This window comes from Hemiscyllium ocellatum, chromosome 19 (assembly GCF_020745735.1).
Source record: "Hemiscyllium ocellatum isolate sHemOce1 chromosome 19, sHemOce1.pat.X.cur, whole genome shotgun sequence".
In the NCBI taxonomy this organism is placed as follows: Eukaryota; Metazoa; Chordata; class Chondrichthyes; order Orectolobiformes; family Hemiscylliidae; genus Hemiscyllium; species Hemiscyllium ocellatum.
Window position 1 is genome coordinate 4,391,743 of NC_083419.1, and position 25,066 is coordinate 4,416,808.

Here is a 25,066-nt window from a genome sequence, read left to right on the forward strand (position 1 = left end):
TGTGTCATACAGTCACAGAAACATAGAAAATAGGAGCAGGACTGGGCCATTCTACCCTTCAAGCCTGCTCCACCATTAATATGATCACGACTGATCAACCAGTCCAGTCCCCTTTTTCTGCTTTCTCCTCATATCCTGTGATCTCTTTAGCCCTCAGAACTGTATCTAACTCCTCTTGAAAACACTCAATGTTTTGGCCCTAGTTGCTTTCTGTGACAGAGAATTCCACAGGCTCACCACCCTCTGGGTGAAGATGTTTCTCCCCATCTCAGTCCTAAATGGTCTACCCCGTATCCTTAAACTGTGATCATCCTGCTCTGGAGGGAGTATGGTTAGGAGGGAGTTTCCTCAGCTTTGTCTCAGGACCATACAAAGTCTCATGGCTTCAGATCAAACATGGGTAAGGAGACCTCCTGCTGATTACCAGGTCCCTTCCTCCCTTGGCTGGTGAATTGGTACTCCTCCATATTGAACAAGGTTTGGAGGTAGCACTGAGAGTAGCAAGTGCACAGAACGTACTCTGGTGGAGGGATTGGTGATTGGTGGCAGTGCGACTGATCGAGCTGGTCAGGTCCTAAAGGACAGAGCTGCTAGACTGGGTCTACAGCAGGTGGTGTGGGAACCAACAAAAGCAAAAAACATACCTGACTCCATCCTCACCAATCTGGCAGCTGCAGATGCATCTGTCCGTGACAGTATCAATATAAGAATAAGAATGACCATTGCATTGTTCTTGTGGAGACAAAGTCCCATCTTCACATTGAGAATAATCACATCATGATGTGCGGCACTATCACTGTGCTAAATGGGACAGATTGCAAACAGAGTATGGTGCTGGAAAAGCACAGCAGGTCAGGCAGCATCCAAGGAGCAGGTGTATTGATGTTTCAGACATAAGTTCTGCATTGGAAGGGCTCATGCCTGAAACATCGATTCTCCTGCTCCTCAGATGCTGCCTGACCTGCTGGGCTTACCCAGCACCACACTCTCGATTCTGATCTCCAGCATCTGCAGTCCTCACTTTCTCACAGACTTCAAACAGATCTAGCAACTCAAGGCTGGGCATCCATGAGGCACTGTGGGCCATCAACAGCAGCAGAACTGTACTCCAGCACAATCTGTAACCTCATGGCCTGGCATATCCCCCACTCAACCATTACCATCAAGCCAGGGGATCAATCTTGGTTCAGTGGAGAGTGCAGGAGGGCATGCTAGGAGCAGCACCAGGCACACAGAAAAATGAGATGGCAACCTGGTGAAGCCACCAAACAGGATGACTTGTGTGTCAAACAGCATAAGCAGCAAGTGATGGACAGAGCTAAGCAATCCCACAAACAATGGATCAGATCCAAACTCTGCAATCCTGTCACATCCAGTTGTGAATGGTGCTGGATAATTAAACAATTCACTCGAGATGGGTGTTCCACAACTATCTCCATTCTCAATCATGGGGGAGGCCCGCACAGTCATGTAAAAGATAAAGCTGAAGCATTTGTAAATGGAAAATGTTTCCAATTGTGAGAGGAGTCAAAACTTAGCGTCATCAATATAAGACGGTCACCAATAATCCAATCAGGAATTTTGGAAAAAAATCTTCATTCAGGGTGTGGGGAGAAACTGTGGCTCAATACAACAGAGAGTGGTTGAAAGGAATAATATTAATGAACAGAAGAGGTTAGATAAACTCATGAGGGAAATGGATACGTTGATGGCATTCACTGATGGTGGAAAGTTCAAATGGAATATATTCATGAGGTAGACTGACCAGAGAGATTGAAAGACCTGTTTTCATCCTATAAATTCAATGTAATTCTAAACTCTAAGAAAGCAGCAAAACATAACTAACAATGATCAAACAGCGGGCGAGAAACAAACAAACAGAAACAGAAATTGCTGGAAAAGCTCAGCAGGTCTGGCAGCATCTGTGGAGAGAAATCAGAGTTAACGTTTCAGGTCCGGTGACCCTTCCTCAGAACTAAGTTTCTGATTTCTCTCCTGCTGAGATTTTCCAGCAATTTCTGTTTTTGTTTCAGAACGCACAGTTTTTTCAGTTTTTAAGCAGCAGAATAAAGGAGGTTTTTAGATTTATTTACCTTTGACAAACAATTCTGTTGCACATTTCTCATCCCCAGCTGTTACCTGGTACGCTGCATCATCTGCCATGGTGCAGTTTTTGATGGTTAACATTCGCAGTGTTCCTTTGTGTTCAAAGATATATCTGTCCAACAAGGCAAAGAAAGACATCACTGAATATCAGCTCAACTGGTTCAAGCTTATTTGCAACAATTTCCATCTGATTTCTCAATTTCATCCCCCTCCTGATCTACCTCACCTCATAGAATTTGGGGGGGGGCAGTGGTCTTCGTGGTATTACCATTTAACTATTAACCTGATGACCACTAGGGGACCTGGGTTCAAATCCCACCACCACAGATGATGGAATGGGAATTCAATTTTTTAAAAATAAAGAAAATCTGTCATTAAGAGTCTCATGTTGGGTATCAGGAAAACCCCACCTGATGCCCTTAGGGTAACAAGTGGCTATCCTTACTTGGTCTGGACTCCAGGTACACCAATGTAATTGACTCCTAACTGCCCTCTGGACAATCAGAAACAGGCAATAAGTGCTGGGCTACTGAGCAATGCCCACATCTCAGAAATGAATAACATTTTATGAAAAGTACAGGACCTTAGCTCTTTTGTTAAACCTTCATAGCGCTCGTCCTGTCCACCAATAAGGTAAAAACAATGACTACAGATGCTGGAAAGCAGATTCTGGATCAGTGGTGCTGGAAGAGCACAGCAGTTCAGGCAGCATCCAAGGAGCAGGAAAATCGACGTTTCGGGCAAAAGCCCTTCATCAGAGCTGTCCACCAATAAGACTTTCCTTCTTTGTCCCTCAACAACATGACCCACCACTGCTGTTACCTTGTGCCATCATCACTGAAAGCATGGTCTCAGAGATGCCTTGTTCACTACTCTTTTCCTGAATGTGGCTCACACTAGTGGGGAGGGTAGTAATGGGCTGCTTTCTTGAAGGGCTGATGAGGGGCTTATGCCTGAAATGTCAACCCTCCTGATCCTCGGACGCTGCCTGACCTGTTGTGTTTTCCCAGCACCACACTCTTGGCTCTGATCTCCAACATCTGCAGACCACACTTTCTCCTCCTTGCTTTCTTGAACCACTGGCAATAGAAACGTGACAAAATGGAGTGCTATAGGGGGCACTCTGTCAGCAGATGGGATCTGGGTGTGATGACATTAGGAAAGGGAATGCCCACAAATTAGCCCAATGATGGAGGGAGAATGGGGATAGATGTTTAAGGTGGAATAGCGTGTAATGTGGATGGGAATCTGGGCCGGATGTTGTTCCCCTGGCCCACTGATACTCTTGTTTTCAAATCACTCATGGGCTATGGGAGTCGCTGGCTGGGTCAGCAGTTATTGCTCCTGCCCAGTTGCCTCTCGGGAGGTGGGGCTGAGCTGCCATCCTGTACAGCTGCCATCCGTGTGCTGTAGGTTGGACCCGCAATGTCCTGAGGGCGAGAGGATCTTGATCAAGTGACACTGAAGGAAGGAATAGTGTGCACATCTCTTAAAAGGGCTGATCAGAAACATAGGTTAAATAAATAAATAAACATAAAATAGACCTTCAGCCATCTTGTGGTGTTGTGGTAGTGTCCAAATCTCTGAGCGAGAAAGCCCAGGTTCAACCTGCTCAAAGTGGGGTAATAACATTTCAGAACAGATTGCTTAGAAGATAGGTTAAAACGAACCAAAAACATCAAGCAGATCCTCTAGCTTGTTCCTGCTGTCCCCTACCCTCTGTTCATTTTTGATCGTTTGCATTGCCTACAGTAAATTTTGTTTGTAAATATCTAATTGGCTACACCAATGATTTACTGGGGGCTATGGGGATCCCCAGTGGAGGGCTCTCTATGTGAGAGCTCTCCCTCTTTCCCTCAGGGATTGGAATGGAAGGTGCTGCACTTAGCAGTCTCTCTATTGCCCGGAGTATTAGATGCATTAGTCAGAGTGAAATGGGTCTGGGTGGGTTACTCTTCAGAGGGTTGGCGTGAACTGGTTGGGGCAAAGGGCCTGTTTCCACATTATCGGGAATCTAGTCTCTAGCTGCGGATTGCAGTGGTTCACAGGCTCCCAGCCCTACTGTTTACCGTCAGGCGCTGTGGTATCTGTGAGCACATTAAATATAGGGTATGAGCATGTGCACTCCCTTTGTAGTTTTTGAGAAACTTTCTGTTGCATTTCTGGTTGGACTTCAATCCCACACTCTTGATCCTTGGGCACCTGGTGCAGAGGGGAGCGGGCAGATTGGACGGTTGCCTCATGGGTCTGCTCCTGAGCATGGCCAGGCTGGCAATGACCAGGTCCAGGCAGCGGGTCATGGAGATGGTCATCTCTGCTAACTGGCTGCCCCTCTCATGAGGTTACATTTGTGCACAGCTGCCCTTGGAGAGGGAGCACAAGGTGTCCATCAACACTCTCGGTGCCTTTAGAGAAGTGGACACTGCCTGGGGGTGGAGTGCTTTATCTCCCTCACCAACTCCATTTGATTTAGTCCCTCCCACTCTCCTTACATCTCAACTTATTCAAATATGTTCCAACAATTTGGAGATGGGACAAAGTCCCATTCAGTTGTGTGTGATGACACTCTCGATATCAAAAGAAAAGATAAAGCAAATCCAAGGACGGGTCTCCGGAACTGTCTGTCCCGGACTGGGACCTGTCTATGTACACCATGAGTTGTCGCTCTGTGTGGTGTCCAACAAACAATAGTGTTTCTTTCCAGTCGGGGTTCCTGCATTATTACTGATCCCACAACACAATTTCACAGGTGAGCAGGGGAGGGCACTCTGCTGTCCTGAAAATATTTAAACTTCAAATCAACATCACAAAACCACAGCAGACAAGCTGTGATCTGCTTACGAACCAATGACCTCCTTGCTACCTGTGGGATCTTGCTGTGCATACGTTTGCAACTGCAAGAACAATTTGGGAGATCCTCCAATTGGGCTAAATTGTGCAGCAACTCAGGTGAAGCTCAGTCTTTAGACTGTAATGTAAAGTACGATAGCAGGAATGGGAGACCTAGAGGATAAAAGCAATTTAAACTTACTTCGGACCAGGTCGGATTTCTTGACCGTTGCGATACCATTTCAGGTCAACGGTAGGATCTGCCAAATCCACGACAAATCTGATCTTGTCACCTTTCTCTACTTGGTAACCGGGCTCCAGAATCTTTGCAAAAGCTTTTGTGAACAATCGAAAGGAAAGCAATAAGAGTGAAACGTGAAACAAAGACTTGGTTAAAATTGTCATCTCGGTTTTAATGAGGAGAAATTTGAATAAAATCGGGTATGATTACGGTGGATCAAGTTACAAAAAGACCACAGTCTTGCCTCTAGGGCCAGAGACAGGGATCAAAGGCCTCATCACAGGCCTCATCAAAGACAAGGATCATAGGCCTCATCGTAGGCCTCAGTGCTGCTCCCCATGCATGTCTAGGTGGCTGGCCCTGGACAGAAGATCCCCGTCAGACCCTAACGTAGCCACTCTTCAGGGCTCCTGATTGCATCTACTCACACTGTAAGAACCAATAGAGAGGCTGCAGAAAAGACTCACCTGAATAAGTAACTTCAGTTATGGAGATTGGAGAAATTGGAACTTTGAGAAGGTTGGGAGGAAATTTGAACAAGGTGTGAATGACCAGGAGGGATCTGGACAGGGAGAATATGTTCGGAATAGAGGAAGGATTGTGAATGGGGTGCGGGTGGAGGCAGATTTAAGTTAACTGGCAGAAAAGAAGGCAATGGAAGCATGAGCAGAAGGGAAGGGATGGCTGAGTGATATCATCATTCGACTATTAATCCAGAGGCCCAACTAATGTTCGAGGGGTTTGGGTTCAAATCCCAACATGGCAGGTGGTTCAATAACAATCCAGAATTAAGAGTCTAATGATGACCATCTGATTCACTAATGCCCTTTAGACAATGTGATTGCCATTTAATTGCCCTCTGGCCAGTGACACCAACATCCCACAAATGAACAAAATAAAAGGGAGACCGGTTTCCTGCAGTAAATGATTAGTTTGCAATTTGCTGCCTGAGAATGTGCTAATAGTAAGTTCATTAGAGTTTTGTTTTGGTTGTTGTTTGAAAAACAATAAGGCCCAGCGTTACAGGGAGGGGGTGAGTGAACAGCATGAGGTATATCAATCCTCTGGAGAGTCAGCATGAACACATGGGGCTGAATGGCCTCTCTCTGTCCCAGAGATGAGGGGTTTGTATACGAAGAAAGATTGAACAGTTTGGGTCTATACTCTCTGGAAGTTTGAAGAATGAGGGAAGATCAAAATGAGGTATTCAAGATGATAAAAGGTGTAGATTAAATAGATATGGAATAGATGCTTCCTCTTGTGGGGTGTTCTAGGGTGAGAGGTTATAGTCTTAGGATAAGGGGTAGCAAATTTAAAACAGAATTGAGGAGAAACTCCTTCTGCCAAAGGGTTGTGAATCTGTGGAATTTGCTACCCCAAAGTGCAGTGGATACTGGGACAGTGAGTAAATTTAAGGAGGAGTTAGGCAGATTTTTGATTGGTAATGGGTTGAAGGGATATGGGGAGAAATTATGATTTGGAGCAGCTGGTGTTGGACTGGGGTGGATAGTGTTAAAAATCACCCAACATCAGGTTATAGTCCAACAGGTTTATTTGGAGGCACTAGCTTTCGGAGCACAGCTTCTTCATCAGGTGGTTATGAGGCAGGATCATAAGACACAGAATGTATAGCATAAGGTCACAGTGTCATTCAGCTGAAATGATATATTAGAAAAACCTAAAGTAAGTCTTTCATCTTTGAGAATGGGTTTGTTAGTTTCGGTTCATTAATATTTAAATCCCAGAACATCCTTTAAGTCACATTCTCAAGATAACTTCAGGTTTTATAACAAAAGGTGCCACCTCAGCTCAGACAATGCATTTAAGGTGGGAGGTTAAAGTCTGTCTGTATACCATAATACATAAATAATACATAACCTCCAGGCAGTCAATCCATGTAATATTGTGTGAATTCCACTTTAGAAACAGAACCAGTCTGGCTCAAGATTGGGATACAGACAAACTTTAGCCTCATACCTTTAATGCATTGTCTGAGCTGAGATGACACCTTTTGTTATTGAATCTTAAGCTATCTTGAGAATGTGACTTTAAAGAAGTTCTGGGATTTACATATTAATAAACCGAAACTAACAAACTCACTCTCAAAGATGAAAGACTTACTCTAGATTTTTTGAATGTATCATTTCACCTGCGTGACACTGTAACCTTTTGATATAAATTCTGTGTCTTATGATCTTGCTTCACAACCACCTGACGAAGAAGCGTCGCTCCGAAAGCTAGTGCTTCCAAATAAACTTGTTGGACTGGTGTTGTGTGATTTTTAACTTTGTGAACTGATATAACTTTTCAGTAATTTTGATAATACTATAGTGGTTAAGCGAAGACTTATTGGAGATCTGAAAAGGGGTTTCAATGGAATAAATAAACAGAAACTGTTAAGACTGCCGTAAGATCAGTAACCAGAGGGACACAAGTTTATAACATGGTTGTCTGAAGTACAGGAAATGGGAAATGTTGTTTTTTATGCAACACAATGTTACAAGCTTCAACACGCTGCAGGGGCAGCAGATTCAATAGTAACTTTCACACAGAGTGGATTGAGAATTGAAAAGTAAACTGTATTGAGTTTTTTCTTGGGGTGAGGTGTGAAATTGGATAGCTTTTTCACGATGGGTCTAATGGCATTGTTTTGCATTCTGTCATTCTCTGATTGATTCGCAGTGACATTGAGGGAATGTACAGGCTGTACAGAGACTCGGAGCTGGGAAGGTACTTGCCTGCACTCTTTTTTTCTTCCCTCTTTATCCTCTTCAAGCGCCTCAGCAGGCCCCTGAGGTCAGTGATGCCATATTCAAAAGCTATCTTTTCATACTCGTGCGGCTGAGCATTTTTCAGCAGCTCCCAAACGTCAACTTCAGGCTCCGTGCTCTCTTCCTTCATCTCCCTGTTCACAAAAACAATGTCAGAACATTGGGTTCAGTCCCGGGGTCGACATTCCCTCGCTGTGTCTGTAACTCTCCCCAGCTGTTAAGATTGGCTAAGGTCTCCATATTCCTCCAATCTAACCTCACAGCGCTATCTAATCATCATCACTCCAACATCAGTGAGTGCACAGTCAGCTGCCTGAGGCAGGGGTTTAGAATCCCCTCCCTAAACCTCTGTGGTCTTCAATGTCTCTAAGCTACTCGTTAAATCCTGCTCTCTCGATCAATTACGGTGGTTAGCACTGCTGCCTCACAGCACCAGAGACCCGGATTCAATTCTCGCTTTGGGCAACTCTCTGTGTGGAGTTTGCACATTCTCCCCGTGTCTGCATGGGTTTCCTCCGGGTGCTTCGGTTTCCTCCCACAGTCCAAAAATGTGCAGGTTAGGTGAATTGGCCATGCTAAATTGCCCGTAGTGTCAGGTGAAGGAGTAAATGTAAGGGGATGGGTCTGGGTGGGTTGCTCTTCGGAGAGTCGGTGTGGACTGGTTGGGCCGAAGGACCTGCTTCCACACTGTAAGTAATCTAATCTAAAATCCCTACAGTGTGGAAGCAAGCCATTCATCCCATCGAGTCAACACTGACCCTCTGAAGAGATCCCACCCAGACACACCCCCATACTCTATCCCTGTAACCCATCTAGCCTGCACATCTCTGGACACTATGGGGCAATTTAGCATGGCCAATCCACCCTAACCTGCACAGCTTTGGACTTTGGGAGGAAATCCATGCAGACACAGGGAGAATGTGCAAACTCCACACAGACAGCCACCTGAGAGTGGAATCGAACCCAGGTGCTGTGAGGCAGCGATGCTAACCACTGAGCTATCATGCCACCCACTTTGGCCACCTTTTGTGATGATTCCTGTTACATTCTGTTGCCTGGTGGCTTGTGGTTGTTGCTAGTTCCAATCCTGCTCCCTGTGCTGGTCTAAGAGTCATTGTTGGGAAAGAGCTGACCACAAGTAAGTCTCAATGTAGGAGGCTCTTCTCTCTCATAATAAGGTGCTCGTTACTATATGACTGTAGTCAAGTATACAGGTCACATGAACTCTTAGGCAGAAAAAGCTAGCTTCCGCTTTCAGAGGGTAATAGGGAGGGCAAATGGAATGTGGGTCTTTATTTCAAAGGGGAGGGGGCTGTCTGATCATCCAAATCAGCCCACAGTTCCTTCCACCTCTTCAAAGCATTCTCCAAGAGACAATTCCAACAGGTTAAGGCAACAACCAAGTAGCCGAGTTTACTGTCAAACCCTGAGGTATCTTACCGGTGTTTTAGCAATCCGCTGAAATCGAGCTCTCCCGCATCATCCTGACCATCACCTCCGCTTTTAACAGAGAAAGAAAAGTGCGTTAAATACTTTTTTTGGAATCAAGTTTAAAAAAATCATAGAAAAGAACAAAAAGTCAAGGTGATTTCCATCTGCTCCGTCTCCTCCCACCTCCACAGGTTCTAAAACGAAAAGGAATGGCAGATTTTCAAAAAATTAGGATGACCACCTCACCTCTTCAATTTCACACAAGGAAGAAGTCACAAAATGCAAAGACAAAGATGCAGACAATTTATGATGCAAATTGAATGTAATTCTAAATTCAGAGCATTGCTAATGCCCAGCTCTCACATTCTTCCAAAGATGGTCTTCATCTCTTGGGTATTTTGTAGATAACTTTCCAAAAGTTAAACACAAAGATCTCTGAGCACTCCTCCCAGATGCTGTGCCCAGTCAAGTTTGGAGAATTAACATGGCATGCGCATTTACAGACATTGGGAACATCATAATCGTACACCACCTCGTGGTTCATGGCCATTTCTTTGACATTTGTGGATTCTTTTCAAACCTGTTTTGAGGGGCTACTTGTTTCTGGAGCTGTGATGGGCTCCACCAATGAATGGTGTTGAATATCTGTGAATTGAGAAGGTGTTTGCTGATCACCCAGGTCAAAGTGTAAACTCATGAACCACTTGGGTGCACTGTTATGATGCCCATGTGCAGACCACCCACAGAAATTCAAGACATTCTCATTGATGATCATAAATGATCTTTCATTAATTCAAAGACCTGGCACCCTCAACGACAGAGGGGTCTCAGCAAGAATTACCTGAAAGCAATCAGTCAGCAAACTGGACACAGCAACTTGCTGTGTCTCATGTGTTAATTGGTGTAACAGGATAAATGACCCTAAGAGACAATGGCTCTATGTGGCATTTACCCAATATTTACCATAAATTCTGGTGTATAAGTTATACCTCTTTTTTTAAGACTTCCACAATAATGCACAAGAGTGGTTTTTGCCAAATGAGTGCAGGAGAATCACTTAGAGTCCAGACTTTATGGTGATTAAACTTCTTTTTCATAAATTAGTAAGATTAGTGAATCAACTGCTTACTGACAAATGAAGATTTGCATTCAGAAATGTGCACAGAACAATGTGCTTTGAAGTCTCGTCTACCATTCCTGAGTGACCAAGGAAGCTAGGAGAACCTTGTCATTTCAAGATTCAAGAGTCGAGATGATTTGACTTCTGCCCAAGATAGCAACTGGCAATTTCAGGTTAATCTTGACACAGTGCAGCTAAGATTTCATTCAGTTACACAGCAGAGGGGAGTGCATTTTGAACACACAGTCCCTTTTACCACCAATCCAGGGAATGGCAAGACACAAGATGCTGGTGGAATTGTTAAGTAAACTGAAGATTACACGTGAAATATACGTAGGTCTCTTTCATGCGTTCCAGGCAAAGATAATAAGAAGGTTAAGGAGTATCTCTCCTTCTCCACTGGCACCATAACATAGAATGATGAAGGAGCTCCTTACCTTACTGGTGCAGTCCTATGATTGAAAAAAAGACATAATAATGAACATCTTAGAGTTGAACTTGGAGTTTGTGTAGGGCTAGGAAAGAAATAGTGTTAGTCAAAGGCTATTAAATGCCAACAGGCAACTGGACTGGGCTAGCATTGTCAACCCATCAACCAACCAGAAATCAACACAAATACCGGATGAAATAAACATTATAAGAGAGGAAATTTTATTGTGGTTGGCATCCATTTAGGCCTAGGTGAAATAAGTCCCAAAGACGAGTCACTGCGCTCAAAACATTAACTCTGTTTCTCTCTCCATAGATGCTGCCAGACCTGTTAAGTTTCTCCAGCACTTTCTGCTTTTCTATTTGAAGCAAATGGTTGAAACAAGAAAACAAAGAAATGACCAAGGTCTTGACTATCATTTTTCAATCCTGCCTCAATGTGATACCATGGTTTAAAAAGAAGTGGAATGGATAACTGAAGTCTTCATGGACGGTCAGCTTAAATTCAGTTGTTGGCAAATTATTAGAATTAGATGCAGGAAGATGGGATTCGTTTGGTCAGCTCTTCATGTCTTGGGTATGATGGGTGGAATTGCCTCTTTCTGTGTCACAAATTTTTCTGGGATTGCTATGATTTTCATGGAAACCAAAATCCATCCTATAATAAAAATTGCCCCCTCCCCCCTCCCACCCTAAGATGACCAATGAATCTCCTTCCAAATGCTTTCTATTGACAGTGTCTATCTTGCTCCAAGTTGTTGTCGTGAACTCGGTTGCCTCTTGTTGGAAGAGGTAGACACTTCCTCATGACTTATGGTTTCACTGATGGGAAAGGATTCCTCATTTAGCTTTCACTTGATCTTTCATACATTATTCTGCATTGTTGTTCAGCTGCCCACCAGGAATGTCTGAGTTCTATTTCCTAGACCGTCATGTTAGTCCTTTTCCAAAGTATCAGAGCAGCTTTGTGACTGATAGGCCAGTGAGGCCTGGATATATTGAAATACTGCATGGGACCCCAAGATATAACTATAATTAAAATACATTCACACCAACATGGCAGTTTCTGGATGTTCTTCTCAGTCTGGACATGAGAAATTCACATTGGTACATCTAAGGATTAAGGTTGTCTGAATTATTTCCAAACCCATTTTGACCTTAAGAAAACACATGATTCTGTACCATCACATGACAAGCTTGAATTTTGCTTCTCTTTGTATTTTGAGGTTCCGGGACATCTTTTCCCTGACATTGTGCTTCTTCAGATATTTCTTCAGCTCTTGGTTTGAGTGCCTACCACTTAATGTTACGTTCTAGAAAGCCATCGCTTCCAGGCCTGTTGGTTTGTCCCATAACTGTGAGATTGCATTTCTAGCTGAATCGAATTCACTTTTTGAAACAATTATCGAAGTGATTCTGAGTCAAATTGTTAACTCCATGCCTCCTGCAATGACCATTGCTGCTCTTGGAGACGGATTTAACCCAAAAAAGCCATAGTCACCTCTTGAGGTACAGTTATTGGGACAGTCCCAGCACTATGACGTTTTCATCATTGACTCCATCCTCTTAGATGGTTTCCAGATGATCATCAAGGACTGATTCTTCAAAGTTGAAGCCAGAGCCAATCAGGAATAAAAAAGGGAGTCAGGATAAATGTAAAACTCTCTCCCTTGAAGCTTGTTCTCTGTGGATTGATGTTGATAGATTGTTTGGTATCGATGGATAAGAACATAAGAATCAAGAGCAAGAGTAGGCCATCTGCCCCCCCTCAGGCATGCTTCTACATTCAATACAATTCTCAACTCCACTGTTCCACCTGCTCCCCATGTTACTTGATTCCCTGAAAGAACAAAAATCTCTCCAATTCAATGCTGAATATCCTTAACTAAGAGTGCTGACAACCCTCTGGAGCAGAGATTTCCAAATGTTCAGAACTCTCTGAGGAAAGGACGGTCTCCTCACTCAAATGAATGATTCTTATTCTGAGGCAATGGCCCCATGTTCTAGATTTCCCAACCAAGGGGCAGCAATGCCTATCCTTCCAAACTCCTCTGGAACCAAACGGAACAAAGGTGGCGAAGTGGAGTTGAGCTCCAGATCAACTAGGATCTGATAGATCAGGCCTGAGGGGTTGGGTGGTTTCTTTCTGTTCCAAAGTGTTGGTACAAGATCCAGGACAAGGAACTGTTGTCATTTCTCCATTTTGTTTTTGGATATGATGTGAAGAAGCTTCAGCACAGAAACTTGTTTACCTCAATAATGCTCAACAACCTGTTCACTTACCATCTGTGCCAGTCTATCACAAGACAAAATTTACCAGACTCAGAAACCACAGGTTAGTTTTGCCTTTACAGTCTCCAGTTAACAACTCTCTTAAAATAATTCACACCGAAACACAACGTATAATTTTGGTTAGAACCTGCAGTGACTTCTGTGGAGGCTCTGTTCACTCACAAAACTGAAAGTACAGCAATGTCTATAGATGACGTTGTAAAGAAGGTGAGAGTTTAGTGCTGATCGGGAACTAAAGGTTGATGATGCATTGCAGAAGAACCAGAGGTGACATGAGCCAAAACGAAAACAGAAAATGCTGGAGAAATTCAGCAGCGTCTGTGAAGGGAGAAACAGAATTAACGTGAATCTGTGTCATGCAGGACTGCAAACACAAACTCTGTTTCTCTCTCCACACAACTGCGGAGTTTCTTCAGCGTTTTCAGATTATATTTTAAGACCTGCTCAGCACTTTGCTTTAATATGAGCAGATTTTGTTTTAAACACGGTGAGTGGTTGTGATATGGAACCCACAACCAGAAAGAGGAATGGAAACAGATTGAGTCAGAATTTTCAAAGGGGTATTGGTGAAATACTTGATAAAAGATACTGTATATGGGGCTTGTCGAATTGGTGGAGGCATTTGGTACAGGTGCGTTAAGTAAAAGGTGGATAAAATTTTGTGGGAGAAACACAATGGCTATTGATAGAGTGAGATGAAATGGGAGAGGGCTTTTGTTGAGCAGAAAAGCCAGCCCAGAGCAAGCTGGGTTATGTGGCATCTTTCTGTGCTGGGTATTTGAGGGGAGGTGATGACATTATAACTAAACTATTAATTCAGAGACCCAGTTAATGATCTGGGGACCAGGGTTCAAATCCCACCATGGCTGATGATGGAATATGAATCGTTAAAAGTTTGGAATTGTAACCACAAAATGGTTGTCAGGAAAATACCCACCTGGTTCACTCATGCTCTTTAGGGAGTGAAACTGCTGTCCTGACCTGGTCTGGCCTACATGTGACTCCAGACCCACAGCAATGGGGCTGATCCTTCACTACACTCTGGGTAGTTAGGGATGGGCAATAAATGTTGTCCTGGCTAGTGACACCCACATCCCATGGGTGTTAATTTTTTTAAAAATCTCAGAAAAGGACAGAAAAAATATTGCTTAGATATGGGGCAAGAAGAGGGAGTGTCTCAAATTGGAAAACAAATAAAATGGGTCCAAAGAGTTTCCTTGATGCATTGCTGCAGACAGATATGTGCTGTGAACATATGTTAACGAGTAAGGAGCAGTGATACTGAGGTTGGACTGTAGTTACCTGCGTTTAAAGGCAGAACGGATATCAATCTGCTGAACCTCTGGGGCCTCTGCAAAGAGAATTCAAACCAGACATTAAAAAGTCACAGGGATTTTGTAAATGAATGTATTTACAATACTCCAGCTTCTGCCTGTGCATTTGCACAGGGACCTTAACATAACCTCATCTCAACAACCATGTGATTTCTCTGTTCTGAATGTCGTTTGTCTTTTATATAAATGATTTGGATGAGAACATGGGAAGTATGGTAAATGAGCTTGTGGATGACACCAAAATTGGTGGTGTAGTTGACAATGAGGAAGGTTATTAGATTAGATTATTTACAGTGTGGAAACAGGCCCTTCAGCCCAACAAGTCCACACCGGCCCTCCGAAGAGTAACCCCACCCATTCCCCTACATTTACCCCTTCAACTAACACTATAGGCAATTTAGCATGGCCAATTCACCTAAACTGCACATCTTTGGACTGTGGGAGGAAACCGGAGCACCCGGAGGAAACCCACACAGACACAGGGAGAATGTGCAAACTCCACACAGAAGTTGCCTGAGGTGGGAATTGAACCCAGGTCTCTGGTGCTGTGAGGCAGCAGTGCTAACCACTGAGCCACCGTGCCACACCATTATCTAAGATTATGAAGGGATTTTGATCAAGTGAACAATAGGGAAAGGAGTGGCAGATGGAATTTAGTTTCGATAAATGTGAGGTGTTACATTTTGGTAAGGCAAACCAGGGCAGGATTTATACACTTGATAGTAGGACCTGAGGAGTGTTGACCAACAGAGAGACCTCAGGATTCAAATACATAGATCATTGAAAATCTCTTGACAGGTTAGTGAAGAAGGCATTTGGCATGGTTGTCTTCATTGCTCAGACCATTGAGTATCGGAGTTGGAACATCATATTGTGGTTGAAGAGAGTGTTGGTAAAGCCATCTATGGACTACTGTGCACAGTTCTGGTCACGCTGATACAGAACGAATAGAGGGTTCAGAAAAGATTTACCAGCTTGTTGCCAGGAAGGGAGGGTTATGAAAATAGGGTGAATAGACTGGAACTTTACTCACTGGAATTTAGGAGGTTGGTGGGTGTTCCTGCAGAGGTTTCATGAGGGGGAAAAGATAAGGGTATTTTTCCTCTAGGGTCAGGTGTTCAAAACTCGGGGATATATTTTGAAGGCAGAAGGAGAAAGATTTAAGAGGGTCCTGAGGGCCAACTGTTTCACACAGGGTGGTTTGTGTATTGAATGAACTGCCAAACCGGTACAGGTACAACATTTAAAACCCATTTTTCAGATATGTAAGTAGGAAAGGTTTAGAGGGATATCGGCCAAATGCAGGCAAGTTGGATTAATTTAGTTTGGGAGATTTGGTCGGCATGGACTGGTTGAAATTGAAGGATCTGTTTCTGTGGTGTATGATTCAATGACTCTATAACCCAAGGAGAAACCATGTTATTGGCTAAACAGCTTATACTCGTTCTGTTTTTGCATAATTTAAATGATGAGGCATATCTAAATATGCTTCAGTTCATCCTTGTTTCCATATAATGTATTAGATGGAAAGTGTGGCTCTGGAAAAGCACAGCAGGTCAGGCAGTGTCTGAGGAGCAGGAGAGTTGACACATTCCTGATGAAGGGCATTACGCCAGAAGCATTGACTCTCCTGCCCCTCGGATGCTGCCTGACCTGCTGTGCTTTCCCAGCAACACATTCACAACTCTGATCTCCAGCATCTGCAGTCCTCACTTTCTCCCATTAATTCAGAGACCCAGGTAACTTTCTGGGGACTGGGGTCTGAATCCTAACACAGCAATTGATAGAACTTGAGGTTAGATTTTTTAAAATCTGGAATTAAAAATCTCATGATGAAACCATTGCCAATTGTTGTTAAATTGAAAACATCTGGTTCACTAATGTCCTTTAGGGAAGAAAATCTGCCATCTTTACCTGATCTGGCCTACATGTGACTCCAGACCCACAGCAATATGGGTTGACTCTTAACCACTCTCTGAAATGACTGAGCAAGTCATTCAGTTGTATCCAAGGGAAACTACGGATGGGCGATAAATACTGGCCCGCCCAGCAATGCCCATAGCCCCTGTCTGAAGAAAACAATTCACCATTAATCCCTGGGGGAGACGGTGGAGACAGCTCTGTGGGCAGTGACCCCTCAGCTGAACTAGTTTTTGAAACAGTATAAAGGTGTGTGGACAGCTCTGTGCTAGATTGTCACTCACCAACGGATAAGCATCTGCAATCCTTTGAGCTGATATAGCTTGGAAGGTAAAGACACCAGAGTCCTACCGAACTACAGGCCACTGCTTCATTACAGAGAGATGACTGGGGGTGGTTTAACCTGAGGGTCACCACAACTCAGGCGAGGGGAGAGGTTGAGAAGGGAAGTTCTTCATGGTAATCTCAGCTGGTGTGAGAATTGAACCCACGCTGTTGACATCACACTGCATCATCTTTAAAAATAATGCCTCTTTGAAAACCTCTCATGTGTCAAAAAAGATGTCTTTGCACTCTGAATATATTGATGCCTGAGATAATTTAAACATAAAAACTACTGAAAACTCAGGAGTAAACAGAAACCTCTCACCTATTACTTCCAAGTCAAAGGTACAGCTGTCAAATTTGTCTTTCCAGGTCACTTCACAGCGATAGTTTCCAGCATAATTCTCCTTCGCTTTGATAATGTGCATCTCAAAGGTGTGAATCTGCAAAAACAAAAGAAATATTTCAAACGATGAGAGTGACTTATGAGAAATGACAGCAGAGTTTTCCAGGAACTATGTCCAGCTCCATGGTAAATGAGGGACTCAAGACTCTGGGTTGTGAACTCTTTAGAATTGTTCTGTGCCATGTAGAAATTTGGAAGATCAAAATCATAAGGATACTGAAAATTATAGTTTTTACAATTTCTTTGAATGTATGTTTTAGTTAGAGATACATCAACATTGTTTAGAGGTGGGATGGTTACCATTTAAACTGGGAGGGAAAGTTTTCTTAACTCATTCATGGGATATAGGTGATGCTGGCTAGGCCAGCATTTATTGCCCATCCCTAATTACCCAGCGGGCAGGGAAGAGTCAACCACATTGTGGGTCTGGAGTCACATGTAGGCTAGACCAGATAAAGATGGCAGTTTCCTTTCCTAAAGAGTATTAGTGAACCAGATGGGTTTTTGCAACAATGGGCACCATTACACTAGCTTCTAAGTGCAGATTTTGCACTGAGTTCAAATTTCATCACAGTGGAACTTGAACTCATGTCCCCAAAACATTGATAGGGAGGCAAAGGTCTGGTGGTATTAGCACTGATCTGTTAATCCATAGAGGCAAAGGTGAGGATTGCAGATGCTGGAGATTAAAGTTGAGAGTGTGTTACTGGAAAAGCACAGCAGGTCAGGCAGTGTCCGAGGAGCAGGTGAATCGACATTTCGAGCCCTTCATCAGGAACGGTGAAGGGCTTTTGCCCAAAACATCGACTCTTCTGTTCCTCAGATGTTGCCTGACCTGCTGTGCTTTTCCGGCACCACACTCTTGACTGTTAATCCAGGTTTGAATCCCATCATAACAACTATAATGGTAACAGTACCCAGAGTGGGAAAGGGAGAGTGACAAACGTAGAAAAGCAGCAGTCATTAGGGTCAGTGGTGAATAAATAGTTTATAAGACAGCCATGCTAAATTGCCTATAGTGTTCAGAGATGTGTAGGTTAGATGCATTATTCAGGGGTAAATATAGAGGAATGGATCTGGATGGGCTACTCTTCAGGGGGTCGGTTTGGACTTGTTGGGCTGAAGGGCCTGTTTCCACACTGTAGGGATTCTAATTCTAAAAAAAAAATTTAATGGCTCTTCACCGAATGTATGTGGTATTGAAAACAAAATAAATAAACTAACAGCTCAAATACTCATTAACGGGTATGATCTTATCGCTATTACACAAACATAGTTATGATGAGATCAAAGATGGGAACTAAATATTCAGGAGCTTGTGACATTTTGAAAGGCAGGCTAGCAGGAAGGAAAGGAAGGTGGGGTAACTTTGTCACTACAGGATGGAATCAGTACAATCGCTAGAAATGATTGTGGATTGGAAGGTATAGAATCCAGATGGTGGAGGTAAGAAATAAAGAGGGAGAGAGATGCTGGTGGGAGCTTTCTATAGGTCCCTCTAACAATGTCAATACAGTGGAACTGAGATTAAACCAGGGGATAGTGAGGACCTGTAATAAATGTTATACATTAATCATGGGGAGGCTTTAATCTTCATGGAGATTGAGATAGTTAGATTGGTGAAGGTAGGCATGATGAAGAATTTATAGAAAGTATTCAAGACAGTTTCCTGGGACAATATGTTGTGAGTCCAACTAGGGGTCTGGCTGTCTTGGGTCTGGTAACATGTAATGAGACAGGCTCAATATGTGATGTCAGGGTAAAAAATAACCTAGGAAACAGTGACCCTAACAGAGGTCATTGCACCTTTTAAGGGAAAATTGGCGAAATCATTGGAGCAGATTACTGAAGTAGAAAGGCTTCAGGAAGGTAATACTGAGGCAGAAACCCTCAGACAAGGAAGAAGTATAGAGACAATCACTTGAAGCATCACAGCACACAGCATTGGGCCACATGCTGGAAAATGGATCCAAATGGTGATTGATGACTGGCATAGGAACAATGGGCCGAAGGGTCTTTCTCTGTGCTATAAGAACTCAAGGAGATGAGACTGGTGTGGAGTTAAGTTATTGAACTGAATGGTGAAACAGGCTGGTATGACTGAAAGGCACGTCTCTGCTCCTATGTTGAAAGATTTAACCAGTGAGTAGGTTTGGTGAAACAAATCAAGATTTTGTTTAAAAAAGAATAGCGTTTACAAGATGAAAATGGGAACATATTTTACAATGTGCGTGGAAAGGAACTGGTCAATGATACCAGAACCAGAGCTCATTTATAAATAGTGCAGTATGTCTGCAATTTGTCCCTTGGTAAAATAATTCCCAAGGCCCTTTTATGGTCTGTCACATCAACAGCTGAGAATAATACACAACAACATGAGCCAGGCTGGAGATTATTTGGAAAATAGAGAAGTGCTGTAAATAGCTAAAGGTACGACCTCTTGAATACTGTGCTGTACAAGTATGAAACACAATTAGAATCCTTGGATTCCCACAGGGCTTGAGGCAACTGCATGGACCAGACTGGAAGATGATCTACAATTTCACTTTGGCCGTCACTGAGGTGACATAGTCTCATTATTCCCTGGCACTCACCCACCCACTTGGTTACATTATGAGTGCCAGGCTTGGCTGGGGGGAAGAGGTTGGGGTGTGAGGGTAGAATGAGATGGAAGTACAGGATCTAGAACTTTGGCAGAATATGGTCCATCCCGTTTAGATTCCAGTCAAATTCCATTGGAGGGAGAGAAGGAGTGAGTCATCCAATCACGCATCTTACTTGCCGTGCCCAATGAGCTAAGAAAGAGTGATCGGCCATGATGGTTCTTTGGGACTATGGCGACTTTCCCTTTCCTTTTCCATCTCAGGAGGTTCCCTGGGAATCTTGCTGCAGATGGCTTGGTCAGAAAACCAGCACGGTCAGGTGCTACTGAAGGCCCAGCAAAGGCTCTGAGATAAAGGCCATCATTGCCACAACACAGATGGACCATCCTCGGAGAGAGCAGGACGATGAACATCATTGCTGGATCACATCAGTTACCATGCCGACAATTGGTGGCAGATTGCGAGAGGAGAGGGGTGGGGAGGTGGTTAAGGGTAGGCAGGATGCTCTGATCGATCCTCTCCAGCTGGTGTATTCTGATAATCTGCCACCATCACACCATGACATCTAGCTCCAGAAATGTAACGTTGAGGTGTGGCTTATAACGCAGGGGAGATTTCAGTGAAGTTTTATGACAGCACCTCATGTTCACCTATGTGCACAACAAACCCAGGCACTCTGCAATCTGAAAGTCAAGTTGCACAATCCCCTTGGAGATCCTGGAGGGTCGGTTAACCCTCCACGATGGTAACCCTTCTACTTAAAAAGTGAGGCGGAGAGAGAGAGCTGGGAGTTATACACCAGACAGCCTGACCTCGATAAGGGGAGGATGCTACTGTTATTATAAAAGATTCAGTAGCTGAGCACTTGGAAAACAGTGAAGGACCAGACACAGTCAGCAGGGGTTTACATAAAATATGCTTGACGAATCACATCGACATTACATGTGACATCAGATACATAACTGAGCACGTGCGAGGTTTCAAACTGGGGGTTTCAGTGAGGATGGGAGCCATGGGGGGAGTGATGTTGACAGACTGAGGGTCCAGAAGCCAGGGATTTGAAGGGTAATGGGGCCAAGGAAATCTCAACACTTGAGAGGGGGGAGTGGCGCGGGGCGGGGGTCCAGGAGCTGTGGGCCCTCTCCCCATCTGTCTCCCCTCTCCCCATCTGTCTCCCCTCTACAATCACCTGCCCTCCACAGATCCCAGCCCACACTGCAGCCATCTTCCCAACCCAACTTCAGACTTGCAATGCAATCGACTCATAACCACCCTTTGAAACGGCTGAGCAAGACTTTCATTTTAAGGGAATTAGGTTTGGAAAACATGCAGTGACCCCCCACAAGTTGCTGAATGAGAGATAGAGAGAGACATTTTAAAACTGTGTTCAGGTTGAAGCTCAGCCTCCCTCTGGAAGGAAATACGACGTCAGGTCTCTGAACCTGAAATGTTCACTCCCACACCCAGTTTAATTAGAACTCAATTAACCAATTGTTGCCAGAATCCTTTCCACTAAAGAGGGGCTTGTGCTTACAAAGTGCTGTGTGCCACATCCTGAGGTATGCTTCTACCCAGGAAGGATTTTTTGAATGTGAAGCAGCTGTTGCAAAACATGACCATCAGTTAATGCACAATTTGGTATGCTTTGGTTGGTGCATTGAGTATAGGAGTTGGGAGGTCATGTTGCTGCTATACAGGACATTGGTTAGGCCACTTTTGGAACACTGCATTCAATTCTGGTCTCCTTGCTGTAGGAAGTATGTTGTGAAACTTGAACGGATTTGGAAAACATTTACAAGGATGTCGCCAGGGTTGGAGGGTTTGAGCTAAAGGGAGATGCTGAATACACTCGGGCAGTTTTCCTGGAGCGTCGGAGGGGGGTGGCTTAATAGAGGTTTATAAAATCATGAGGGGCTTGGATAGGGTAAATTGACAAGGTCTTTTCCCTGAAGTGGGGGAATCCCGAACTAGAGGACAGAGGTTTAGGGTGAGAGGGGAAAGTTTAAAAGGGACCTAAGGGGCAACTTTTTCCTGCAGAGGGTGGTGTGTGTATGGAATGAGCTGCCAGAGGAAGTAGTGGAGGCTGGTACAATTACAACATTTAAAAAGCACCTGGATGGGTGTATGAATAGGAAGAGTTTAGACGGATATGGGCCAATTGCTGGCAAATGGGACTAGATTAATTTTGAATATCTGATTGAGATGGACAAATTTGATAAAGTGGTCTGTGTCTATGCTGTACATCTCTATGACTCTATCTTATGAACTGTAGAGTGATGATGACATTATAGAGCACACTCCTGTCTTTCATCAAAATAATGGAACCTTTTAAGGCCACCAATAAGGGGACAGGGAGACTGTTGGCAAAATACAGTGGATGCTGGAAAACTGAAACAAACCAGCTGGAGAAACTCAGCACGTCTGGCAGCATCTGGGAGAGAGAAACAGAGTTAACACTTTTGGGTCTGGTATGACCCTTCTTCAGAATTTGAAAGAGGTTTGAAAATAGGTTCTTTAATACTGCTGACAAATGGGGAGGAGGGGTGAAGGGAACAGCTGGTATAGGGAGCCAGTGCAAAAGACAAAGATGGTGTTAATTATTCAGAAATAAGAAAAAGTGGCATGAAAAGGGTGTAAACTAAAGTGTGCAATGGGAGTGAATCTGCCCTCTCTACTCAGTGCAAAGGAAAAAGTGAGGACTGCAGATCAGAGCTGAAAATGTGTTGCTGGAAAAGCGCAGCAGGTCAGGCAGCATCCAAGGAGCAAGAATCCTGAAGAAGGGCTCATGCCCGAAACGTCGATTCTCCTGCTCCGTGGATGCTGCCTGACCTGCTGTGCTTTCTCAGTGCAAAGGAAACAAACATAACCAAGTCAAGGCTATGAGGTATGTGGAAGATAGGGGTGAAGGTATGGGAAGATGGAGTAAAAGAGAAATAGAGAGAGCCTTGGTTTAACAGCTCAATTAAGGACAGTACCCCCACTTCTCCAGTAATCCCCTGGTGTATATTGGTAATATCAGCCTAGACTTTGAAGCTGTGTATGGAATGAGCTGCCAGAGGAATGGGGGAGACTGGTACAATTACAGCATTTAAAAGGCATCTGAATGGAACATGAATAGGAAGGGTTTGGAGGAATATGGGCCAAGTGCTGGCAAATGGGACTATGTTAAGTTAGGATATCTGGTTGGCGTATACGAGTTGGACAGAAAGGTCTGTTTCCGTGCTGTATGCAGAACATAGAATATTACAGCGCAGTACAGGCCCTTCGGCCCTCGATATTGTGCCAACCTGTGAAACCAATTGAAGCCCATCTAATCTACACTATTCCATTTTCATCCAAATGTCTATCCATTTAAATGCCCTTAAAGTTGGTGAGTGTACTACTGTTGCAGGCAGCGTGTTCCATGCCCCTACTACTCTCTGAGTAAAGAAACTACCTCTGACATCTGTCCTGTATCTATCACCCTTCAATTAAAGCTCTGTCCACTTGTGCTAGCCATCACCATCTGAGGAAAAAAACTCTCACTGTCCACCCTCTCTATGACTCTGCAGTGGGACTTGCTCCCGCATCACGACTGACCAAGCTGGAGCACCTGCCATCCAATGAGAGACACCAAAACCTGAAGTGTACCTTTGGCAGTTCCAGGTCAGTGCTTTTAGATCATTTGCTCCACTAGTTGGAACCAGGAAGCAAGAGCTTGATGAGAGGTTAACAAAAAAAAGCTAGCAGAAGAGTAGATGTTGCTTACCCTGGTGATTCTGTCAAAGGATTCCTTCAGCTGCAAGTGCTTCCCTGCTTTGCTCGCAAGATCCAGCCATTTCCCCTTGAACCACTTGCAATTCGGCTTACGCAAAAGGTCCTTGGCTTCAATTTTTGCCACAAAAGTGATGTCCTCACCTTTAAAAGGGCATTAGCAGCATGATTAAAAAGGCAAGCTTGGAAAACCACCTTTCTCCATGGTAGTATAAGTCAGTAGTTCATTGGCAATGACGTGCTCTTCAACATCTGAACTCATTAGCACCGTGAACAGCTGAGCACCGACAACAAAGAACATTCCATTCTAAGCTCAGTTTGATGATCGCACTGAATGTCTGTGTTTATGGGGGATTTCAATGGCAACTGTGTTACAGAGGGGACAATTGGCCAGGAATCCTTGCCCCTGGTTTATGTTCAACGAATGGATTCTGATAAAGGGAGAGGCAACTTTCACGGTGACACCCTTCAACATATTTATACATAATCTCGCTACTTAGACTCATGCTAGTATTTGACACTTGGGCAAAGAATTAAAGACAGTGCTGCTATCGATGATTCATTAGGGCAAGGGCAAACAAGGAACAGGAAGGGCTAATCATAACATGAGAGCCAAACCATCTAAGGACTGAAATTAAGGAAGCATTATTTTCACACAAAGGGAAATCCAGAATTTTCTCCCTTTTAAGGCTCTGGATGCTGGGGTGGGGAGGTTACCTGGAATTTTCCAGACAGAGAGAGATTGATAGATTTTTGGCAGATAACGATATTTAGGGATATGGGGCAAATCTGAGGGCATGAGAGAAATTGCAGGACAATTAACATTGTAACTGATCACAGTAAAAGTCAAGTATTCAACATGCTGCTCATTCAGTAGAAAAATGCAGAAATTTGATGAAAAAAATTGGATAAGCTCAGGGATTGTGTTACTAGGGCTTTGGCAGTTGAACAGCATACAATTTGGATACCCAGAACAGTGCTGAAAGGGTTAATAAAGTAACTGCAACAAATGACAAGAACACAACATCTGGTAAGAGCCAAACAATGTCTGCTTTTGGACAGCGTCTCTCTCTGTCGATTCCATTGTGGCACACGATTCCTCTCCCAGAGTTATTTACTACTGATTGAAAACCTGAGATCTCAGAAACTCACCGACGGTGACGGTCCCATTCTGAGGTTTCTCAATGAAGAGGGTTGACCGTGTAGAATCGTCAAGTTTAGCAAGTTCCTCAGTAGCTGCTTCTCCACAGGACCACACTGTCCATCCAGGAAAACAAAACCAAAAGGCACAGATCAGAATTTTGTTCACGGACTCAGTTCAGAGATAGTCCTGCCTGTTTCCTTCACTCTGAACTCCTTAAACCGTGGTGTTAAACACAGGTTAGCTTTAGGATAGGACATGATTTCAAGTTGTTGCATTCAGGGTAATGTTGGTTATGGACTGTGACACTTATGGGATTGTGGTTGAAGGGAATGAGTTTGAAAAAGGACCATATCATGTTATGTT

General features: G+C 43.8%; 1 protein-coding gene across 8 annotated transcripts in view; it reads right to left on the reverse strand.

The window, feature by feature from the left end:
* The window catches only part of mybpc1 (myosin binding protein C1), a 154,027-nt gene that overhangs the window by 58,361 nt on the left and 70,600 nt on the right, over window positions 1–25,066 (reverse strand). For 7 of the 8 annotated variants that reach the window (XM_060839610.1, XM_060839609.1, XM_060839608.1 and 4 more), the window contains 9 exons: window positions 24,712–24,816; window positions 23,555–23,703; window positions 17,123–17,240; window positions 14,522–14,570; window positions 10,936–10,950; window positions 9,388–9,447; window positions 7,915–8,081; window positions 5,138–5,270; window positions 2,094–2,218 (listed from right to left, as the gene is read on the reverse strand). In XM_060839610.1, coding sequence (XP_060695593.1) covers window positions 2,094–2,218; window positions 5,138–5,270; window positions 7,915–8,081; window positions 9,388–9,447; window positions 10,936–10,950; window positions 14,522–14,570; window positions 17,123–17,240; window positions 23,555–23,703; window positions 24,712–24,816 — 921 coding nt within the window. The remainder of the gene's footprint in view (window positions 1–2,093; window positions 2,219–5,137; window positions 5,271–7,914; window positions 8,082–9,387; window positions 9,448–10,935; window positions 10,951–14,521; window positions 14,571–17,122; window positions 17,241–23,554; window positions 23,704–24,711; window positions 24,817–25,066) is intronic. The other variant, XM_060839605.1, reaches the window with a different exon arrangement.